A 21875-nucleotide genomic window follows, 5' to 3' on the forward strand; every position below is an offset into this window, starting at 1 on the left:
CACTTGGTAAAATAGTCGATGGCAACGAGAAAGAATTTCTTTTGAGCTTGCCCCATGGGGAAAGGCCCGATAATGTCCATTTCCCACTAGGCATACGACGAGGGAGAAACCATGTTATGCAATACGGTTGGTGGGACGTGCGTATCATTGGCATGAGCTTGGCAGACAGGGCATCTCTGAACGAAATGTTTGGCGTCTTCTTCGATGGTAGGCCAAAAATAACCAGCCTTGACGGCCCTAGCATTCAAAGTTTGTCAGCTGGTGTGAAGCCCGCAGACTCCATTGTTCAACTCATCCAACACATACTACGCTTCGGGCTTGACAAACATTTTAGGAGAGGAGTGGAGAACCCCCTTCTGTAAAGATTGTTTCCCACCACTACGTATCGAGTGGTCTTTTGGGCGTCTACGGGACGTATGGATTGTCCGACATCTTACTACTCCATGAGTCTTCAAATCTCCGTTCTCTAGTTGCTGCCTTCCACCACGGCTGTGGTCAAGCATCCACCTAGGGTTCCGTCAATACCTGGCGGATTATGGTGGTCATCTTCCTTATCTCCTTGCCACTACTAAGTTTGGAAAGCATATATGCCCAGAAGTTATCTTTGTGGGGGATATGCTTGCTCTTAATCTTCTCAAAGCTTTTGGTTAAGGCAGAGGCCTTATAGAAGTATCTGAGGAGATGGTCGTCCTTAACCTGAAAATCACCATTCATCTGACCTACCACCAATTGCGACTTTGTTCTGCACTTTATCCTCCAAACGCCCATATCTCTAGCCAGCTCCAGTCCGGACCAGGGCTTCATACTCCGCTTGGTTGTTGGAGTTCTTGAATTTGAACACAAGGAACTGCTCCAACAAGAACTCATTCGGCCCCTTGAGGATAACTCCAGCACCACCACCTGCTCGCCTAGATGCCTCATCCACGAACAGACTCCACTGAAGAGCAAGGGTGGTTTGGGGTAATTCTACAGCAAAATCTGCTAAGTGTTTGCCCTTGACGGATCCTCTCGGTTCATAAGGCAGGCCAAATTTTCACAACTCTACTGCCTAAACCATCATTCGACCTGTCAGATCGGGTTTTCTATGATGGAATGGTCTGTTCGAACGACACCTGGTGACTTTGAAAGTATGGACAGAGTTTTCTAATTGTGTTGAGTAGCGCCAACACGACCTTTTCTATCAACTGGTAATGAGTTTCGACATCTAAAGGACCGGCTTACGAAGTCGATAAGCCTTGATTCTGGCTTCTCTTAAACTAACACAGCACTCATGACTTTGTTTGATACTCCCAATTATATTTGTAAATCTTCTCCTTCCAGCGGTCGATTCATGATCGGAAAGTGGGTTAACACTATCTTTACTTCTTCGATTGCGAGAAGAATGCCTTCTCGCAATCGGTGTCCCAATTCTCGTAATTATACACCAAATAATAAATGAAGCAGATAGAAATTTAATGTGGAATAAATAAAATTTAACCACCTACATTTAAATTTTTACGGAGGCCATTTACATAGATGCCACGGAGAAACGCTCGACAAACAAAGTCACCTTTATTGTAATTGTACTCATCTTACCTCTTTTACAAGACAATTAATAACAGCTCTATCACAATTATTTTTATCATTTTCTTTTTTATAAAATATTGCATACTAAAAACATTGCTATGAACTCTAACTCTGGACACTTGAAAAAGTTTAATAATAATCATAATTACATACAACATCGTATATTAAAGAAAAACAACAAAATGGAAGCACCAAATCAAAACTCATACAAACTAAATACAATAAAACTCCAATAAATCAACTAAAAAAATCTTAAACTCAAGCAAGTTATATCTAATACAAAAAATGTCTAGAATAATACTTAAAGGATGATCATTAAACCAAATGAACTTTTTAGTCCAATCAGATCGCAATCTTTTTCTACATTTTTAGGAAAAATGTAGATACCAGTATTTGTTAAATTTGTAAAAGTTCTTGATCAGATGCGAAACAGATATTTGATTTGGTCTGGAATGGAACAAAATCAAGTTAACTCCACTAGAATTCCTCCAGAAACCGTTCTCATTTTTACCCTATATAGACACTATTTTACTATGACAAACCCATTTTCATTCGTTATTAGTGGGTTACTTAGCGGAGAGTATTTATTTAACTGCTTTGCATAAAACTAAGCTGCTACTTACGATATGATACATGTACAACAATAAGTTACTACAGACTTGTAAAACATTATAAAGTTAGCAAACTTGAAATACAACAGATACACTGCATTTTCTAAGCCTTTTTGCGTTGAGTAGTCATCACGCTTCCGAGAAGATATGTTGCCACATCCATGAAAAGAAAATTTGATGCTTTACTTCTTATGCTTCTTGGATAGAGGTTCTAACTGTGCATCGTCCTGTCAAAATGTTGCATCGAAACAAATATTAATGTTTTAAAAAGAAGGGCACTATCCAGTAATAAAACAGGTTTTTGGATAAAAGTAAATTGTGCCCCAACATAATGAATTTAAACCAATATTTTTTATAATAAATTACAAGACATTCGAAACATACTGAACGCTTATAACAACTAGAATCATACTGACTGAACTGGTTTATTTGGAAATAGGAATGCTACCTCTGCCGAACTAGCTTTTCTACAGCCCTATTCGGTGGGTGTCATGATCTATCAATATGTGCTAAGGTCTACGAAAATTTCACTTAAGATTAATAACAGAAAATATATTTTAGAGAGCCTAAAATGTTAGGACCCTTAATTTCTCTAGAGAAAGTGGAAGCCAGATGGAGGGGTGAGAATTTAGAAATTCAAAAAGTGGAAGACAGGTGTGAACAGCTAAGTGGACCGATCGATTTTTGACTATAGTATATAAGGGAAAAATTTAAAATCTGGTGCCACTCTTTGCATGCAACTCATCTTTATAAAATTCTGAAACCTTCTTTTCTCCTACTTCTCTCTAGATTCTCTCTAAAATTATCCTCCTTTCTCTACAAATTCTCACGTTCTCTGTCATCTGATCATCAATCAGATTTTGTCTGAGATTGGCTGGTGGCAAGAGTTCTCTTTTCAACGATCAAGTGGTGGTTTGAGCTGCTAGGTCTTTCTTATTATGAGAAAGTCTAGTTTCTGGCACATGGAAGCCAAGTTCTGTTTGCATGTGTTTATCTTCTTCTTCTTTTAAAATTCTGATCACATTTCTGGTCTTGTAGTTGGTCTGTTTTTCCTCAACTAGTGAATCTTAGGTTGAGACTTTTGGTGGTGAGCAAGTTCTTCATTGTGAGCGTTGCGTTCTGTTACGAAGTACGGAAAGCTATTTAATTTAATTGTTGGAGTGATGATTTTGTGTTTGTGAAATTGAATGATTTGATGATTTGGTTATGTTGTATGAAATGTTGTGTTTATGAGTTGGTGATCCTGAATAATTCTGCAGAATTATGCAGAAAAGCTGAGTCTTCAGTCTCGACCGCTCGGTCATGGTCAGTCAATAATTCATCAATAGAGTTAGATTTTTTTGTCTTACCCGTGTATGGTCGATCGGTCTTAGGTGAGTGATTGGCATCCTAGTGGTTTATGATTCTGTAATAATGACCAGTCTTATCGGGTTGGGTAGTCTCTTGTTAGCGATCGTTCTTATACTAGTGTTAGACCACGTACTCGTATTAGGCTTAAATGCATTCGGTTATAATTGGATAGTAGTTCCTGTACATAGTTCGATCATATTGTTGTAATGCTCGGTTTCTTAAAAGTGTTAGATCTTATAAATAGTATTTAGAATCAACCTTAAGTGTTCGGATCAAACTGTTAGAGGTCGTCTTAGGTTATAGCGCTCGTTTCGTGTTAGTATTTTAATTAGCTTTAGTATTCGGCCATTTCCTCAACCTTACTTAGTATGGACCGTTCGATCCTATTCTTTAGATAGTGAAATACCATTCGGTCTTACACTAAGAGTTCAGTTTGATTTATAAGTATTCAGTCTAAGTTTAAGTGTTCAGTTTTCTTCTATGAATGAATATTTGATATTTTCACTATGTGACTCTGATTATTTGAGATAATAGTATTGATATAATGTGTATGGGGAATTTTATGGATATTCCAATAAGGTATATGTTTCATGTAAAGTGGAAGAGAATTCCAAGGAGGAATGTCTCAGTGTAATGGGTATTGATGTGGTAAAGTATGAATACGGACAGTGAAATTCACGGAGTTTATCCTGATATTCTGATGATTACCAATTCTCAAGTAGAGATGGGTAATGCATTGTGTGAGAATGGCAGGAGGTCCTAGCCCATAGGTTCTTGGGTGAGTTATAACGGACTGACCTTGGACGACAGCTGATGGTTTTCCAGTTACTACACCACCCGGGTGCAAGAACGACCTCAAGCTACGTATTCATATGATCCGGATGGTCGAGTCAGATATAAGGTCTATACATGAATATTACGATCGGTCTTAACTATATAAACGTTTAATTTATATATGTTTTCTTGTGCTTGGTTTTAATCTGATGTAGCGATCACTTTTGCATTGTTTGAATTTGTAGAAACTGTATGTATGAATAGTAAATTAAATTACATTAACTTACCCTTATTTTCTGTTTGTCCATGTTTCCGTTCGGTTTTTCTCTTGCGATGATCACCTTTTGGGTGTGAGCAGAAGGGGAAGAGTGTATGTTGGAGCAGGAATTGGGCGGCGAGGATCCTACGGTGTAGTTTATGACCGTTCGGTCATAATATTGTGTATAGTTTTGGGTGAACAGTTCGGTCACCGTTATAACTCTGTATTAACCGATCGGTTATGTTCTTAGTTTTGTAATAGTTCAGGTAGTGTTTTGTAAAGTTTTAAATTTTATGGTTTTGTAATAACTGTAAGGTTAACTTTATTTTCTGTAACTGTTTTATCATATTATTAAATGATAACACCTGTATATAGTTTTATGCTATATTTTTGGGATGTTACATAAAACACCTCTCTAATGATCTCATTTTTAATGATAGAAATCTAATACAATGATAAAATGAATGATCCAAAGGTTGTACTAGAAATCTAGGTACAAAATAAGGTACAACTCATAGGTACAATAGGTAGTAATTTCCAACATAGTTACTTTCTACCTAGATTTAATACTTATTCTAACATTTTTTCTCAAGCTAAAACATACAAATTGTATGTATGTATTGGAATAGATAAACTCAATCCAAGATCTTCTTAAGGACTTGGGTAATAGATATGCAAGTAGATCATTTGATTATACAACCTCAGTAAAAATTTCTTCGGACAACAATTTTTTCCAAATAAGACAATCCATTTCTGTTTTGAGTTCTCTCATAGAATACCAAATTGAAACCAATTTGAAGAGCATCTTAGTTATCACATCTTCATGGTCTGATCTCACAAAAGCTAAGTTCTTCAAGGAGTTGTTTCACCCATACATACAATTAAGATACATCATTACCCTATATTCAGTTTCAACAATTGATCGAGTCACTACATTAAGTTTTCCTTCAAGGGAAAACACAATATCCTATAGTAGAATGTTTGTCATTGGAACCTACCTAATCAGCATCACAATGACTCGAGATTTGGATGTTTCCTTTATCTTCATATATCATTCCTTGTCCTAAAGCTTTTTGGAGGTAAATATGAATGCCTACATGAACTAATTAACAACAACTACAAAAGATAGATTAGGTCTAGTAATATTAAGATAAAAAATAGTTTTTCATCTAGTCTCCTATAACTTTTTAGGTTAGAGAACGATTCACCTTCTATCATTGGGTCCATGAGACTTTCTACTAGCCTATAGTCAATAATACTTGTCTCTTTTAGGATGTCTAGAGCATACATCCTTTGAAAGATTACAATGCCTTTTGATTGAGCTACTTCAATCCCAAGAAGTATTTGAGGCTCTTAAGATCTTGGTTTCAAAAATGTTTACACAAGTAGTCCTTCAGTTGAGATATTCTAGTAACATCATTTCCTTTGATTCTCCATGGATTGTGAAATGCAAGTTGTTCATAAACTAGGATTCACATATGACCAAGCTATTACAGTTCAGCCTGAAATATTCTTAGTATTCTTCATTGAAATATTCTTAGTATTCTTCATTAGAGAATTTGGGGTCAACAACTTCAGCTTTAGGGACATTGAATGTATTGTTAGAAAAGTCGTGCAAAGAGAAATAGTTCTCTTCAATGTGACCTATTCTCTTACAAGTATGTGCATTGAGGACATCCCTGACCACCACATCTTCCTCTAGCATTTTGTCCTTTTCCACATGTAGAAACCATGACAAAAGACTTCACATGTTCTTAAATATTCTTGCTTTCAAGTGTTGGAGTTGTGTGGTCAAGCTTTCCATGGAAGGCACTTGGTGACCTGTTGAAAGTTGATCTCTAACATGTTTAAAGTTTTGATGTGGGGCACCAACGATCATCACCATGTAGAATTTGTCTAGTTTCTTCTTGATTGTCCAATGGCTCAACTTCCAATAACAACTTTAATTCTTCAACTACAAATTGAGTTTTGCTCATGAAAGACACCATGTCATAATTCTTTTTTTTGAGAGGCAAGCCTCATAAAGGCCTTGGTTATAGTTTACAAAATTATTCTGAGCCTTTTTTCTAGAAAGAGTTGTAAGTCTTAAAAGATCTAAGAATACCCAATAATTTGGGTTGCAAAGACTACCATAGTAAGTCACGAAGTTGAAAATCAATTCGCTTCTGTTAAGAAGTGGACTTTAAGCCTAACTCAACCCCACAAAACCAGCTTGTAAGGAGAGGTTTGCACCCACTTATATACTTTAAATTGGCTTTATTTCTAGTTGATGGGAGACTTCCAACACATCCTCCTCATGCCGAAGTATATACATCTCGAGCGTGAGACTAGACATTAATGGGTGGTCTGATAATGGCCCGATAGCAGGTGGAACAATATGACCAACAAATAACAAATATCACTAAGAAAGACTCTAACCATAGCTCTGATACCATGTTAAGAAGTGGACTTTAAGCCTTACTCAAATCCACAAAATCGGCTTGTAAGGTGAGGTTTGCATCCACTTATATACTTTAAATTGGCCTTATCTCTAGTCGATGTGAGACTTCTAATAACTTCCATTGTTCAGCTTGCTCAAAAGGCACTTTACTTTCATCTTGTTCAAGGTGATCATGGTTAGCTTGGCCAAGGAACCACATTTAACCCGAGGCAAACCAAAAGAGATAATTTTTCCCAATTAGTTTCTTAGAGGTAATGGTAGGAGTTCCGGAGAAGGAGATAATAGGTCTAGAAGACATTTTAGTTGGAGTCTAAAGAAACCAACACGTACAACAAACAAACCAATAAGAACAACAAAAAAGAAAACCCTAGGTTTAACAAGAAAACCCTAAAAAACCCTTTAACCAAGGACAGCCAAGGACCAAATCGGCAAGGAAGAGCTCAAACGACCTGCTCTAATACCAACTTAAAATAAGAGAAAAAATATATTTGAGAGGGCTAGAAAAAGCTCTCCTATGATCTCAGATTTACAATGATAGAAATCTGATACAATAAGATGAAAGATTGAAAGGCTGAACTAGAAACTTAGGTATAAAACTAGGTACAATAGGTAATAATTCCCAACACAACTATTTTCTAACCAGATTTATTACTTATTCCAACAAGTACAAACCAATTTGAATATTAAGTAATAACTATAAGATTGCCTTGATAATGCTACAAATACTAGCTTCTGTTACGTCTCTTAGGAATAAGAGACCTAGCACACACAGAGGGTGACGTCCCTGTCCACACCTTACTAACAAAGAACAAAAGAAGAAGACAAAACTGTTTTATTAAATCTGACAAAGATGTTCTAAGACTTCCAAGGACAAACTTCCCTTCATAGGATGTATGATCCTGCCTTACAAAGAATACAACTCGAAAACTCCCCTCTCTCACAAACCCTTCTCTCCTCCTATATACACAATCTCCTAGCCCCAACAACCCAAAGACTCACAACCAACTCAGACAGCTATTTGTCTGTTTCCCCATCAGATATGCACATGGATTATGCAGCTTTATATAGATGGTTGATGTACTGGGTTTCATTGCTCTAAAACACTAAATAAATGCTTAAATTAAAAATAGCACACCCGGATGAACCATTTCTATTCTCTTTTTAATAAATTATAAATATTCTTTTTCTTCTGTCTTATAAAAGGATTTCACATTATGAAGTTTCTCAATTACTATGGATAGGTGCAAATTTTACATTGAATGGGATGCTTGACAGACAACTAATTATTATGCATGGCAGAACATAGAAGTAAAGAAAAAACATCTCAGATAAATTATAAAAGTTTTACATCATACGCATCCTATATACAGATTACAGGAATAGAATACTTACGGCATGAGAAAGCTGCTCACGGATATAGGCCATTGATCGTAGCATAGCACCCAATGTATCCCGGGACACCTGAAACTTTACTTCTGACTCACCAGAGGTTGTCTCAGTATCTTGAAGCTGAAACATTTTCAAGAATTTCATCAAAAAATGGAAAAGCTGGTCAAAGTAAAGAGACAAAGAATCAAAGGAAACATTTTTAGTAAGTGGGATTATGTAAGGATTTCTCTTTATCACACTAAAGAGAAACGGTATATAATTAATGAGATAGAGAAATGCTTCAGAATTCAAGAGACCTTTTTCCAAAGAAGGAATCATGAACTGTACAGTCCGTTCAATTTAGTAAGATAGAATACCAACTACCAAATAGATAAATAATAGCTCGTGGCGTTTTCTCAGACCGTACTTGAAATAGCAGTACTTGTAGCGTTCTTACATCTATTTCCATTTTATCCTTAAACTATTTATTAAATCTCTCTTCAAATATTTTCTATACAAGGAATGCTTTTATCATCCACATTTTTTTGTTCTCTTCTTTATAAGAATGCTTTTTATTCCATTAACATATTCACAGTGATGGATAATAATTATCTTTTTGTTATTTTAATATTACAATACTTATTTTAACTATTATACTATTTAAACGGTTTATTTTATTATTTTGACACTAGATCAAATTATTGATTGTGATATCAATAAGATAATAGTCTTTTGTTACATTTTCTAACCACTATAACGAAACTATTGATGATGTTTAGCTTAAAGTATGATATTTTACTTGAAAAAATTATTTTAAAATACACCCTAAGATGAATAAATAGTACAATATCTATAACAGTTCAAAATAGAAATTGGTTTTGATAACTGTTTATCATATACAATTAATAAAATATATGCATCTATTGTGCGATCTGTACTATTTGTATAACTTTACCATCACTGTTATCTTTGTTAAACAATCCTTTCGTTTCCGCATTATGCAATAAACTATCTACAATGATTACTTTAGTTTATTTTTTAATTTTATAATTATATGTTTTAATCTTATTTGTTGATTTCTATTATCACGGTTAAAATGTAATGTATTTTCTAGTGGGCTTTTTAGGAGCCTTCTATTTTTCCTTTTTATGTTGATCTATTATCCCTTATAAATAGGGTAGTATGTGTATTAGGGTTAAGTGAATAGTAATAATAAAAATTGTAGGTTCTCTCCCAACTATTTAAATTGGTATCCAGAGCCGGCCGGCCTTTGTTGTCCGTTGCCGCTGTTTCTACCCTCAAATCAATTTTTCTCTCTTCTGTTTAGCCTTAGAATGACTTCTGGTTTTGGAACACCTTCTTTATCTGCTATCCCTACCATTACTTCTGCAAAACTCAATTGGAAAAACTATTTATCTTGGTCTTCTTCCGTGGAGTTATGGTTTCTTGGTCAAGGATACCATGATCATCTTGAACAAGATATTTCCACTGTACCCGATGAAGAGAAATCTCAATGGCAAAAGCTTGATTTTCATTTATGCACTGTCCTATGGCAATATGTCAAACAAGAGGTCTTAGAAATTGAGACCTTACAAAACGTGCTCCTCCTTTTGGAAAAGAGAACAGGATATCGTTGCTAATGATGTGCAACATCACTTTGATGCAACTCAAAGAGTGACTTCCCTCAAACAAGCCATTCATGATATGCTCGCTCACATAGGAAAGGTTTATGCTACCATAGAGGAATTAAAGAATTTTTGTGGCTGATTCTTTAGAAGGCATAAACAAGAAGCTTAATAAGTTTTACATGGTCTTAATTCTAAGAAGTCTACACTCAGATTTTGATCATGTTCGTGATCAAATGTTAGCTGGTGATCAAGTCCCATCAATGCACAGCCTAGTTACTCGACTTCTTCGGGTACCATCAAGTCCCATCAATGCACATATTGTAAGAAAATAGGCCATACTCAAGAAAAATGTTATGCCTTACATGGATATCCAGACAAAGTTGCTCATGTTTCTAAATCTGATGATCTAGAATCCAAAATTCCAAATGAAGAGTACAAAGAATTTTTAAGGTACAAGTCTGGAAAATCTTCTAATCTTGGCCAATCCTCATCCATGTCCAATATGTCAATTGTCTGCATATCTCAATCTGTGGAAGGTCACAGTCCATGGATCCTTGACTCAGGTGCCTTAGATCATATCTCTGGTAACATTCCTTCATTTTCTTCCATGTCCTCTCTAAAAATCCCTCATTTCATTACAGTTGCCAATGGATCCAAAGTGGCATCTTAGGGAATTGGCAAAGTTTCCTTATCTCCTTCACTAAATTTAAATTCTGATTTGTATATTCCTCATTGTCCTTACAATTTAATCTCCTTGAGTCAATTGACTCGTTCCTTACATTGTTTTGTAACCTTTACTGCTAATTTCGTTGTTATACGGGAACATGGTACGGGTCGTTTGATTGGAGAAGGACATGAGTCTCGAGGACTTTATTTCTTAAAACATAGCTCTTCAGTTTCCTATTTTACAACTTCATCCCGAAAACTTTTGTGTGATCGTTTGGGCCATCCAAGTTTGTCCAAGTTGAAAGATGATGGTTCCGAGTCTCAAGAACATTCAAGTCTTAGATTGTGAGTCTTCTTAGTTAGGAAAACATGGTAGATCTTCTTATCCTAAAAGGTCTGAGACACGTAATTTTCCTTTCTCAACTATTTACTCTGATATTTAGGAACCAAGTCATGTTACTTCGTTTGGTTTTAATTATTTTGTAACCTTCATTGATGAATTCTCTCAATGTACCTGGGTTTATTTAATGAAAGAGAGATCTGAACTTTTGTCCATATTTATGTCCTTTTTTAATGAAATTAAGAACCAATTTGGGAAGACAATTAAAATCCGCCATAATGATAATGCTAAGGAATATTTTTCTGCAACGTTTTCTTCATTCTTATCTTCCCAAGGAATTTTACATTAGTCAACATGTCCTCACAGCTCACAACAAAATGATTAGTTGGTTGAGGGGGCCTTTATAAGAAGATAGGGAGGTCTTGTGTCGGGGAGCTTTTGATATTAGTTGTATAGACAGGAGGTTGTTCCTGTGAAGGGAGAGTGCTCCTTTGAGAGTTGGATGTTGTACATTTGTATTCTTGTTCATCAGAGTAATAGACAGACTTTTTGTACAATATTCTGCAAGAGAGATTGATTTCTATACTAAAGAAATCTATCAAATTGGTCCAACCTACTGGATCCTTAGGAGAAGAGCGTGATGGAAGCAAAAATGAATACGCTAGAGGCAAGGATAGATGCAAGAATGAATGTTGTGAAAGGAGAAATGAATACTTTGGAGAGGTGGGCCAGCGAACATAAAAGGGTGCTAGCAGAATGGAGAAGAAATATCCAAGAAATAAAAGAAATGCTGCAAAAATCCAAGAATCATAGAAAGGACTCAAAAAGAAGTGAGAAATCTGTCATGAAAGGAAAGAAAGAGGGAAAGATAAGTATCGATGTTGAGAAAGATATTTTGCAAGACATCAAGAAAGCAAAGCAACTCTCAGATAAAGGAGAAAATGCAATCAAAACCTAACCATCAAAGGACCTGGAAGAAAAAGTAGTCCAGGGGTTCAAGACCTGGCAACAAAAATCCAAGAATTTTTCTTGGGGAAGATCTTGCAACAACTCTGCCAAGGATAGTTGAGGGGAACAAGAGAAGCATGATATTGAATAGTTTGACAGCAGTAACATGGACTGGGAGTGGGAAATATTTCATCCAAGAATTCAAAATATGGGAGTCCCAAGTAAAATCAACACCAAGAGATCAGTTAAAGGAGTATTCCTTGGGAAAGCTACGAGCCCTATGCAAAAAGGACAAGTTTCTCACCCACATCACCAATGTGGACATGGCTAAGTATTTGTCCAGGTGTTTGGAAAGCAAGGACATGGATAATAGTGTGGTGTTATCTAATAAGAGTTGTTGGGATGTTAGGATGTCTATGTTGAACCATAGGGGTGAATCCAATCAAATGCATCGGGATTCTTATGGCTAGTTTGCAACTAATAATAAGTGCAGTGACAATAATAGATGGGGATGTGTTAGAAGTGGACTTGAGGCCTAACTCATCCTCACAAAACCGGCTTGTAAGGTGAGGTCTGCACCCACTTATATACTTTAATTTGGCCTTATCTCTAGTCGATGTGGGACTTCCAACACACCCCCCTCACGCCGAGGTATATACATCTCGAGCGTGAGATTAGACATTAATGGGTGGTCCAATAGCGGCCCGATAATGGGTGGAACAATATGCCCAACAAACAACCAATAATGCTAGGATAAGCTCTAACCATAGCTCTGATACCATGTTAGAAGTGGACTTGAGGCCTAACTCATCCTCACAAAACCGGCTTGTAAGGTGAGGTCTGCACCCACTTATATACTTTAATTTGGCCTTATCTCTAGTCGATGTGAGACTTCCAACAGGATGGAATGAAGATATGAAAATATTGGACTTTTTCATTATGGATTCAGGGTTCTTAGTGGATGATTCAAGGGTTTTTAACGCCTCATGTCTTATGAACAAGGAATTCAGCAGTTTCTCCATGAGTGTTCGTGTGATGGCCAAAAGAAGTGAGTGTTTGTGACACTCATCAATCTCTTTGAACAAGATTCAGGGTGTTGTGTCCAAGAAAAGGTCATAGTCACTTTTTTGGATCTTACCAAGCATGATTTCGAGTTGAGTAATAATGGCTCTTCTTTGGATAATTTGGGTAGAAGAAGCTCTTTTACATGGAAGAATAAGAAGCTCCTCCCTTTCAAGGAAATAATGAAGACACGAAAGTGGTTCCATAAATTTTGTCTCTCATATCGACCACCACCCAAGCCTCCGGATCTAAAAGTGCAAGCAATAGCCAATGGATTCCCTTCATACGGTTCCAACCTTGAGGACAAGGTTGTTCTGCGGGGTGTAATGATAGGATATATTATGTGATAGGATATAATGGGTGAGGGATAGACGGAAACATATTAGGAATTAGTTGTTAGTTGGTTAGGAGGGCCTTTATAAGAAGACATGGAGGTCTTGTGTCGGGGAGCTTTTGATATTAGTTGTATAGACAAGAGATTGTTCATGAGGAGGGAGAGTGCTCCCTTGAGAGTTGGATGTTGTACATTTGTATTCTTGTTCATCAAAGTAATAGACAGACCTTTTGTCCAATATTTTGTGTGCGTGTGTGCTGAGTGCAAGAGAGATTGATTTCTGTACTAAAGAAATCTATCACCAAGGCTTCCTTAAATACAGTTAACAAGCTTTGTTCAGTTGCCAAATATTGAAATTTAAAGCATTAAATAATCTTCTACAATAACAAAATCAATTACAATTATCAATAACTACTTAAATTCTAACCTTATAAATCATAAATCCATACGTGTACATCTTTCTTTAGTAACTTGTCATGAAGAATATTGTTGAGAAAATTTATCATAACCTTAGAAAATAAAGTGAAAATACCTTGAGATTTATTACTGCAACCTTATTAGCTGGTGTTGAGAGCTGTTCACTGATGTAAGCCATAGACTTCAACATTGGTTCCAAAGTAACTCTAGAAAGATGAAACTTAACCTCAGATTCTGTGGATGGAACCCTGCTATAATCTTGCAACTGCAATATGATGCGTGAAATATCAATGGACTAACACTAATTACCAAAAGAATTGAGAAAAGAAAAGCACTTCACAGACTGAACACTACATAAGATATTTATACCGATGCTAATCAAAGATTGACAGCCAAACCAAATTTGGTCTTAAACTAAACAAAGTAAAATACAATGTCCTTTCCCGTTTGCGGTTAATGAGAATACCTTAAGATTGATAACAGCTACTTTATTCCCAGGAGTTGAGTTTTTGTTCTCCATTATCCATGTCATTGATTTTAGGCATGGAAGAACTACCTACATGAAAGAACCCAAGGACCACAACAATGTAATGGATTTCTATTCTTTTAACAAGAGAAAAAAACAGATTTATACTTTCAGTTACCATGTTTTCAGATAGGCCATCATCACGATGAAGAGAGACTGGGGCCATCCGTGGCAAGTTTAGATCAGCAACTGATTGAACAGGACCACCAGCATCATTAAGATTAAACCTCCTCGTTATCTCATCTTGCCGCGGCCATAAAAGAGGAGTTGTATCTGAAGTTGGAGTGGGAGTTTTCCTGTCATCATATGCAATCCCACCGGCCTGATTGTTAGGAGGAGATACTTTGGCAACACTTCTTTTCACATTAGCAACCTTCTTTCCACCTTCTCTAATACCACTTATTGCAGCATTATATGTTTCCACAGTTACTGCCCCTTCCTCAGCGTACCTGATGGCTTCCTTGCATAGATTGCTATATCTTGCTGTCAAAGATTCCTGTGCATGTAACTCACCGATATGTTCATCCAATCCAGGACTGTTTTTTGCATTTCTTGTCCAACGTTTCAAGATGTAATGGGGTGGTAACGTAAGTACATTTGTCACGGTGAAAACTGTTAAAATATGTCTGCAAAGAATGCCTGAATACTCAAACATTTGGCAACTACAATTAGCTTTCAACTCAGAATGGTTTAATGAGACCGTGTATGCCTTCTGGTCATCCTCAAATTTTGCAACTCTAAATGTGCTATTTGGTCCATCTCCTTCAATTCTATTCGCAGTATAAACAAAAGTTTCAACAAGTTCATCTTGAAACTTTGAAAATATTTTTCTTGTATAAAGATTAGCAACCTGTTTCTCCATTGGTGAAGGTGTCTTCAAAACTGGTGTTGTGCAAACTGTCTCAAAATCTGCTTCTATTTCCTTCTCAATCCAGCTCTCTAAAGCTCTTTCATACTGCCTGAAGAACAATGGCAATGTTGTCTGTTGGTTGACATAACCATCAAAAAAAGAACCATCAAAACCTTGAGTAGGAGATAATGCTGCAAAAAACGAATTGCGAAAGAATGCTGGAACCCATTGAGCACGAGCATTATACAATGACTGGAGCCAATCATTTCTTCTGAGTTCATATTTATCGATGATACAACTCCAAAATGACTCAAACTCATCAATGGTTTCTGTCATGTTAATACAATTATAAAGTTCAACCTGAAAATTTGGATGCACAAGACATACATGAGCCAACTTTTCTTGACCTTCTTTCAAGATATGCCACTTGCTAATACAGTGGCGGGTTTGTGGGAGAACTTGAGAAACTGCAGTTTGCAAGGCTCTATCTTGATCAGTAGTTATAGAGACAGGCTGACAATCATTCATTGCCGTCAGAAATGTCTTCAACAGCCATAAATAAGATGCCTCAGAATCATCCAAAAGGAGCGCACAACCAAACAAAACCATTTGACCATGATGATTTACCCCAGTGAAAGAAGCAAATGGCACTCTATATTGATTTACTTTGTAAGTTGTGTCAAGATGAACTGTGTCACCGTAATAACTGTATGCTGTCCTTGATCTTGCATCTGCCCAAAAGACATTAGACATTCGATTGTCTTCATCAAGTTGTATAGCATAGAAGAAACCAGGATTCTCAGCCTGCATCTTCTTGAAGTACTCCAGCAGATTATGAGCGTCCCTCCCCAATGTCCGGTTTTGCAAAGAAGGCCTAACAGTATAATTCATCAATGAGGAATTTTTAACTGGGTGACTTCGTTCAGCAGCAGTGGTATGAATATTCTTCATCCCACGAGTATTCTGATTCGAAACACGATTCCCATCCATAGATACATACATAACACCACTAGGAACAAGACCCACTCCTTGATAAGTTTCCGGCATTGTCCTTCCAACACTAGAAAAATGCTTACTTGGGTGATTATTGTATGACTTACTGGAACTGAACAGGGAATGAGTATGCTCCTTCACTAATTTTGTTACCACCCATTTATTTTGACCCTTTAGCTCGATCCTAATCATTGCATTGCAACTTTCATTTAGTCCTTTTCTTAAACCTTCCCTACCACATACAAACTCCCTATAATTTTCCCCATCAATTTTAGAGTGACCATATGGGCCAACTTTAGAGCTAAAACCCATGTGTCTGGCATATTCATTATAAAATGCCTTAGCAACATCTACAGTGTCAAATTCCATACCCACATATGGTTCAGAAATCCGGTCCTCCGCGTGAGTTCCATACTTTTCAGTATTATTAACTTCACTGTCACTTGGTTCTGCATCCCCGTTATCTGCCTTTGACTGATGACTACTTCCTTCCGCATTTATCACTTGAACATCCATTTCAAACAGTTAATACCACTATCTTACTGTGCCTATTTCATGGGTAAATATCCTGACCATGGACTGATTGCTTTAATCCTATCATATAGAAAGTAGGTGCCATCTAAGTTGCATGTGTCCAAGGAAATAAAGTTTTTTAAGAAAATATTGCTTCAGAGAATTAAAAAGTGATCACCTAAGACTGCGCAAAACTTCAGTATGTAAACATCATAACGATTTTCTGAGCACATATGTTAAAAGTATTGTATATTCTCAATAACAAAACGGAGTTAAGCAAAGAGAATGAATTACTCAGGTACCACAAAGGTAATTTTGTACAAACCATACAACTTTGCGCAAATTGATATGGAAATTGAGAAACCCAAACTTACAGCAAAGACTGTAAATTATTAGGAGCTGACGACAAATTGATTGTCAAATCTCCCAATTTTGGGGTTGAAGAAGAATCAGAAACGCTGATTGGTGGAAACCTTTTTCCCTTCCGAGAGGTGGCCGAAACACACATGAATAGTGAGGTTCGAAGCGAAATGACCGCTTTTCGACGGTGGGTAGGGTTGCTCCGTCACCGGGAATTGCAGAGGACGAGAGGGGCGACAGAGAGAGGAAGGAGAGAGAGTGAGTGCGTGTCACACGGATTCGATGAGACATAAGTACACACGCGTGATGTGAGCCGTTCGATTGTAATCGTACGGTCATGTTTGATTCAGACCGAACTGCTTTCCTTTTTATCAAAGTGGGATCTGACCTCAACTTGTGCTGTATGCGGTTGGATTTGCCAAGTGCATTATCTATGTCAGTGGGCTACTTACGCTTTGCATCATCACGCTTCTTCTATTCGTTTTTTAAAATTGATTTTTATTTATTTATTTTTCTTTTTCCAAGAAGAACTAACAAATCCCTAACTATTTAGTTAAAAATTAAAAAGTGAATATTGATTAGTAATAATCAGGAAATTAATCGAATGAAAAGTGAGTGATTTGGTTTAATAGAAAGATAATAAATTTATGTAGGAAATTTATTGAGATATAGGATTGATTTAATGGAATTAATATAAATAATTGTATTTAGTATAATGTCAAAATTACTTAGTGTATCCTTTAAAATATAAAGATCTTTTGATTGAAAAATTAATTGAAAAAGTGAAAATAATTTTTTTCCTAAAAGTGCTACTGCATTTATTTATTTCTTATATTTACAACTAAAAAATAAGGAAAACAAAATATTATATAAGGGTATATTAGTGATTTCCAAAGAATCCCCATAAATCTACCACTTTTTCTTCATTTTACACTTTTTTTTTCAAAACTTTTTTTATAAATCTTTGGGTTTAATATGTTTTTAGTCCCTCAACTATCAAGTGATTTTAGTTTTAGTCTCTTTCAAACTTTGGTATATTTTGATCTTGTCCTTAAGGAAACTATAATTTTTCGTCCTCCAAAACTAACGTCGATAAAATTAGGCTGAATTGGGTAACAGTGTGTCACGTTGTACACTTAGAAACTCTCTCTCTCCACAATCACCGCCACCTCCACTTCCTTTTATCTTCCATTACCAACGACGTCAGGAAGATCAAGTTATTTTCTCCCTTCATCCCCCATCAAACCTCCTTTCTCCTCCTCCCACAGAAAAAGTGTCGTTACGCTGGTGTCTCTCCTTCTCTACGTCTTCTTCCTCACAAACTCTTGGCTCTGCCATCTCTTCCCCTTCCTCTAAGCCCCAAACCCTAGTTTGCAGCTTCGTGCACCGCTCCAACCTCTTCCCTTCGTCCATGCACAATTACTATGGCAATAATTTGCTTCTGAAATGGTAGAATGAGTCGTCTGTAATCTTACAATTTGGAGTAGAGGAACTTTTTAAGGAAGAAATAAATTATGAAGAAAGCAAGAAACAACTCTTAAAATTGTGCATATTACCATGAAACCCTTTTTTTAGTCGTTCCTTCTCCCATTGAGATTCAAACAACATGTGAGATATATGAATAAAATGCAATGTTTCCCCTGTCATTATGCATGTATTAATCTCAAATCACATATTCACAACGCAATACAATTAAAGTATATATTAGAGCATGTAATATCATATTCCAGCATTGTATCAGAGTTCATGTATAGCATTATTAACATAGCATAGTTGATACAATTTCAATCATCAAACACAGTTTAATCTCCTATCATCTCAGAACATAGATATAGTGGATAAGCATAGAGATATAAGCAGAATAAACATTCAATCAGAATATAAAACAAGGTTTAAAGATAACAGATATTCCAAGTTTGGAAACTTCAACCAATGTCGAAACTCAATCAATTTGATTATAGTCATAATTGATTTCTTACTGTAACACTTTGTTGATTTCTCAGATTCACACAGTCCGCAAGCAATGTTCCTGCAAAACCTTTCATGGTCTTTCTGATCAAGCATTTTAAAATCAATGTATTACAGGAAATATCACATGTAATGTATGAGTGTGCAAATATATGAATGTAACAGTAAAATGTAACACATTGCATACACTCATAGTGTAATCGACTTCCAATCTGATTAATTCATCATTCGCAACAAGTTATCCACACACAGATTGAAAAACAAAAAATTTGATTTCATTGATTATCAATCCATAAGGTATAATCAGATGATAACAAAATTAAAGTGGCATATAGTGCCAACAACTCTTACGAAACAATCAGAATAGAAACTACAATCTTTCAGACTCAAAACATATAATCCTGCAACCCTATGCTGATTCAAATGAGTCCATAGAGTCTCCATCAGAGGACTCTGCATCAGATGAGTTGTTTTCCCTTCATTGATGATTAGTGTCAATTTTTGCTTTAAGCTGTGTAACTCTTTCATTCAGATGTCTAAACTGATCAACAACAAACCTTTCAAAGTTTGTTTCAGGAAAGAAATTTATTGATAGGGGGAGCACAGTTGTTGCTTAACCCAATCTCAGAAATATATGTGTTTTTTATGATGACAACACATAATTAATAACACATGTATATTCTATGTTACATGTTCTATGTTTACATATTATATATGTTCTTTAATGTGTTAAATCTGTATGAGCATATATGAGAACATGATTGTGTTGGTCATTGCATATCACTGTGTTAAATATGTGATTTTATATGTGTATGCATGACATATGTTTTTGAAAAAGGGAAACCACATGCACTTTAGTTGAACTTTAAATATGTGGCAAAACAACAGTTTTAAGTCGATTACATTATGGGGTGAATCGATTAAAACTCGTGTGTTTGCATAGAATATTTTCAAGTGTGCTGTAAGATTTTTCAAGAAGAAAAGTTTTTAAAACTGTGCTAAGTATTGTTGCTTAATCGATTACATGTGATTTGTATTCGACTAAGTTGGTTGATGTTTTGAAAAACTGTTAAATGCTTGTCACAACTAACATAACAGTCATATTTTTAATTGTGTTGACCAAGCATTAAATGATAGTCGATTGAATTAATTGAACATTCAATTAATTGTTGTGATTGCTGCTAAATTGTTATAACTAAAGGGTGCATTCGATTACGTTAGTAGCAAAGTCGATTAAAATGCGTCTAATATGTGTTTTACTATAAATTAATGATGATTTGAATTCTGTAAGAACTTTTGTGATTCTAACACTTTCATATTCTTTACAGAAAGTTATGTGATCTTAGAGAGAAGGGAAAAGCTCTAAGAATCAAGATTGATCGTGGTGATCAAGGATTCTGAGATTTATTGAGGAGCAAGACTAGCTGTGTTTAAAACGTCAGATCAATCTGCACATTTGGGTGTTTACTATGTGATCAGGATTTGCAATCTTGTGAAGATTGGCTTGGTTTCCCTGTTGTGATTACAAGAAGAAGAACGGTGGTGTTCTTAACTTTGAGGGTGCCTCAAAGGGGTTAGACAGCAGAAAAGGGTGTTCTTGATGTTGGTCTTGTTGTTGGTTTTATATTTTTGACGTGAGGTCTCTATAAAAACCTTGTTGTAAAAACCTTGATCTTTATAGTGCATTGGCTTCTTGTGGTTGGAAGGACACTGGATGTAAGCTTGGCCGAACCAGTATAAAAATACAGCGTTTGAATTTTCTGATCTCTACCCTCTTTTATTCATTTGATTAAGTTCTTTGCATATTCGATTAAGTTTCCACTGCATTTCAAATCACTTACCTTGTGATTCAAGAAAAGTGTAAAGGCATCACATTTTGTGAAAAAGATTTTAAAAGTTTTTTGTTTTTACACTTCATCAATTCACCCCCATCTTGGTGTGAGAAATTGAGCCATTCTTTTTTAACATAAACTAATTTCCATACCATTTTCTATTATACTACCCTTTTCAAAATGTGGCAATTTAAATCTTGAGTTATTGTTACCCTTAGGGAAACAATTAACTCAAGACAAATACAAAATGACTTCTGAAATAGGACTTCTAAATTTTCTCATGACTACAAAACAAAATATAAGAAGTCCTTATTCTAAAGTTATTTCCATTAAAAATTTCTTTGTTGAATCAATAGTAAATAGAAATCTATTTGATGCTTATTGTAGATATATTTTTTATCAAGGAGGAAAGAAATAAACCAAAGTTATGCTTCTTTATATCTTCTTGATTTGAGGACAAATCGTTTTTCAAGAGGGAGGGTATGATGGAAACCCATTTAGGCAATTCCATTCAAAGGAGTATCAACTCAAGATAACGCTAAGAAAAGGAAGTTGAAGAAGGAATTTTAAAAGCTCTTTCCTGATTTTCTTTCTCTAAGTCTTAGAAGGATTCTCTTTTAATACTTATATTGTTGTTTTTGTAGGGTCTATTAAGGCTTGGAGATCATGGATCAACTAGCCAAGAAGCTTGTTAAACCCGACTAGCAAAGGAACCAAGCTAGGAAGAAAAAGGAGTGAATTCTGGATTTAGCAGCATGGCTTCTGGATTGGACTCATGAAGGATTTTGCCTTTTGGATTCAGATTTAGCTCAGCCGAAAACCTCTTAAGCCCAGCCACTGCGAAAAGTGTTTTTCACATGTGTGAATTCTGACCTGTTTTGAAGCATGGGACGCGTGACCTGTTAGTTGAAGCCTATTGCACAATTATTTTTTGAATTTGAGAGGGAAATTTGGTCAAAAACATGGCTCATCTTTATCTATAAATAAGAGAGTCATGCCTATGTAATTCTTTACTTTTGAGCTTAGTAAAATGTTGTTGAATTCATTTTCAACCTTAATGCTCTTGAGTC

The 21875-nt window shown here is 35.8% G+C and overlaps 1 protein-coding gene across 3 annotated transcripts; it reads right to left on the reverse strand.

Moving 5' to 3' along the window:
* Window positions 1-2019: 2019 nt before the first annotated feature.
* Window positions 2020-17399, reverse strand: LOC108319798 (protein FAR1-RELATED SEQUENCE 3). 3 transcript variants are annotated; one of them, XM_017551055.2, is made up of 6 exons: window positions 17020-17399; window positions 14408-16726; window positions 14230-14319; window positions 13879-14028; window positions 8393-8509; window positions 2020-2404 (listed from the first exon to the last, which is right to left on the reverse strand). In XM_017551055.2, the coding sequence occupies exons 2-6, from the start codon at window positions 16646-16648 to the stop codon at window positions 2360-2362; spliced, it is 2643 nt and encodes an 880-aa protein (XP_017406544.1). In that variant the 5' UTR covers window positions 16649-16726; window positions 17020-17399; the 3' UTR covers window positions 2020-2359. The 3 variants fall into 3 exon arrangements, with proteins under 3 accessions (XP_017406544.1, XP_017406543.1, XP_017406542.1); XM_017551054.2 differs by having other exon boundaries at window positions 16824-17399; XM_017551053.2 differs by having other exon boundaries at window positions 14408-17399.
* Between the last annotated feature and the right edge of the window lie 4476 nt (window positions 17400-21875).

Source organism: Vigna angularis, chromosome 6 (genome assembly GCF_016808095.1).
Source record: "Vigna angularis cultivar LongXiaoDou No.4 chromosome 6, ASM1680809v1, whole genome shotgun sequence".
Lineage (NCBI taxonomy): Eukaryota > Viridiplantae > Streptophyta > Magnoliopsida > Fabales > Fabaceae > Vigna > Vigna angularis.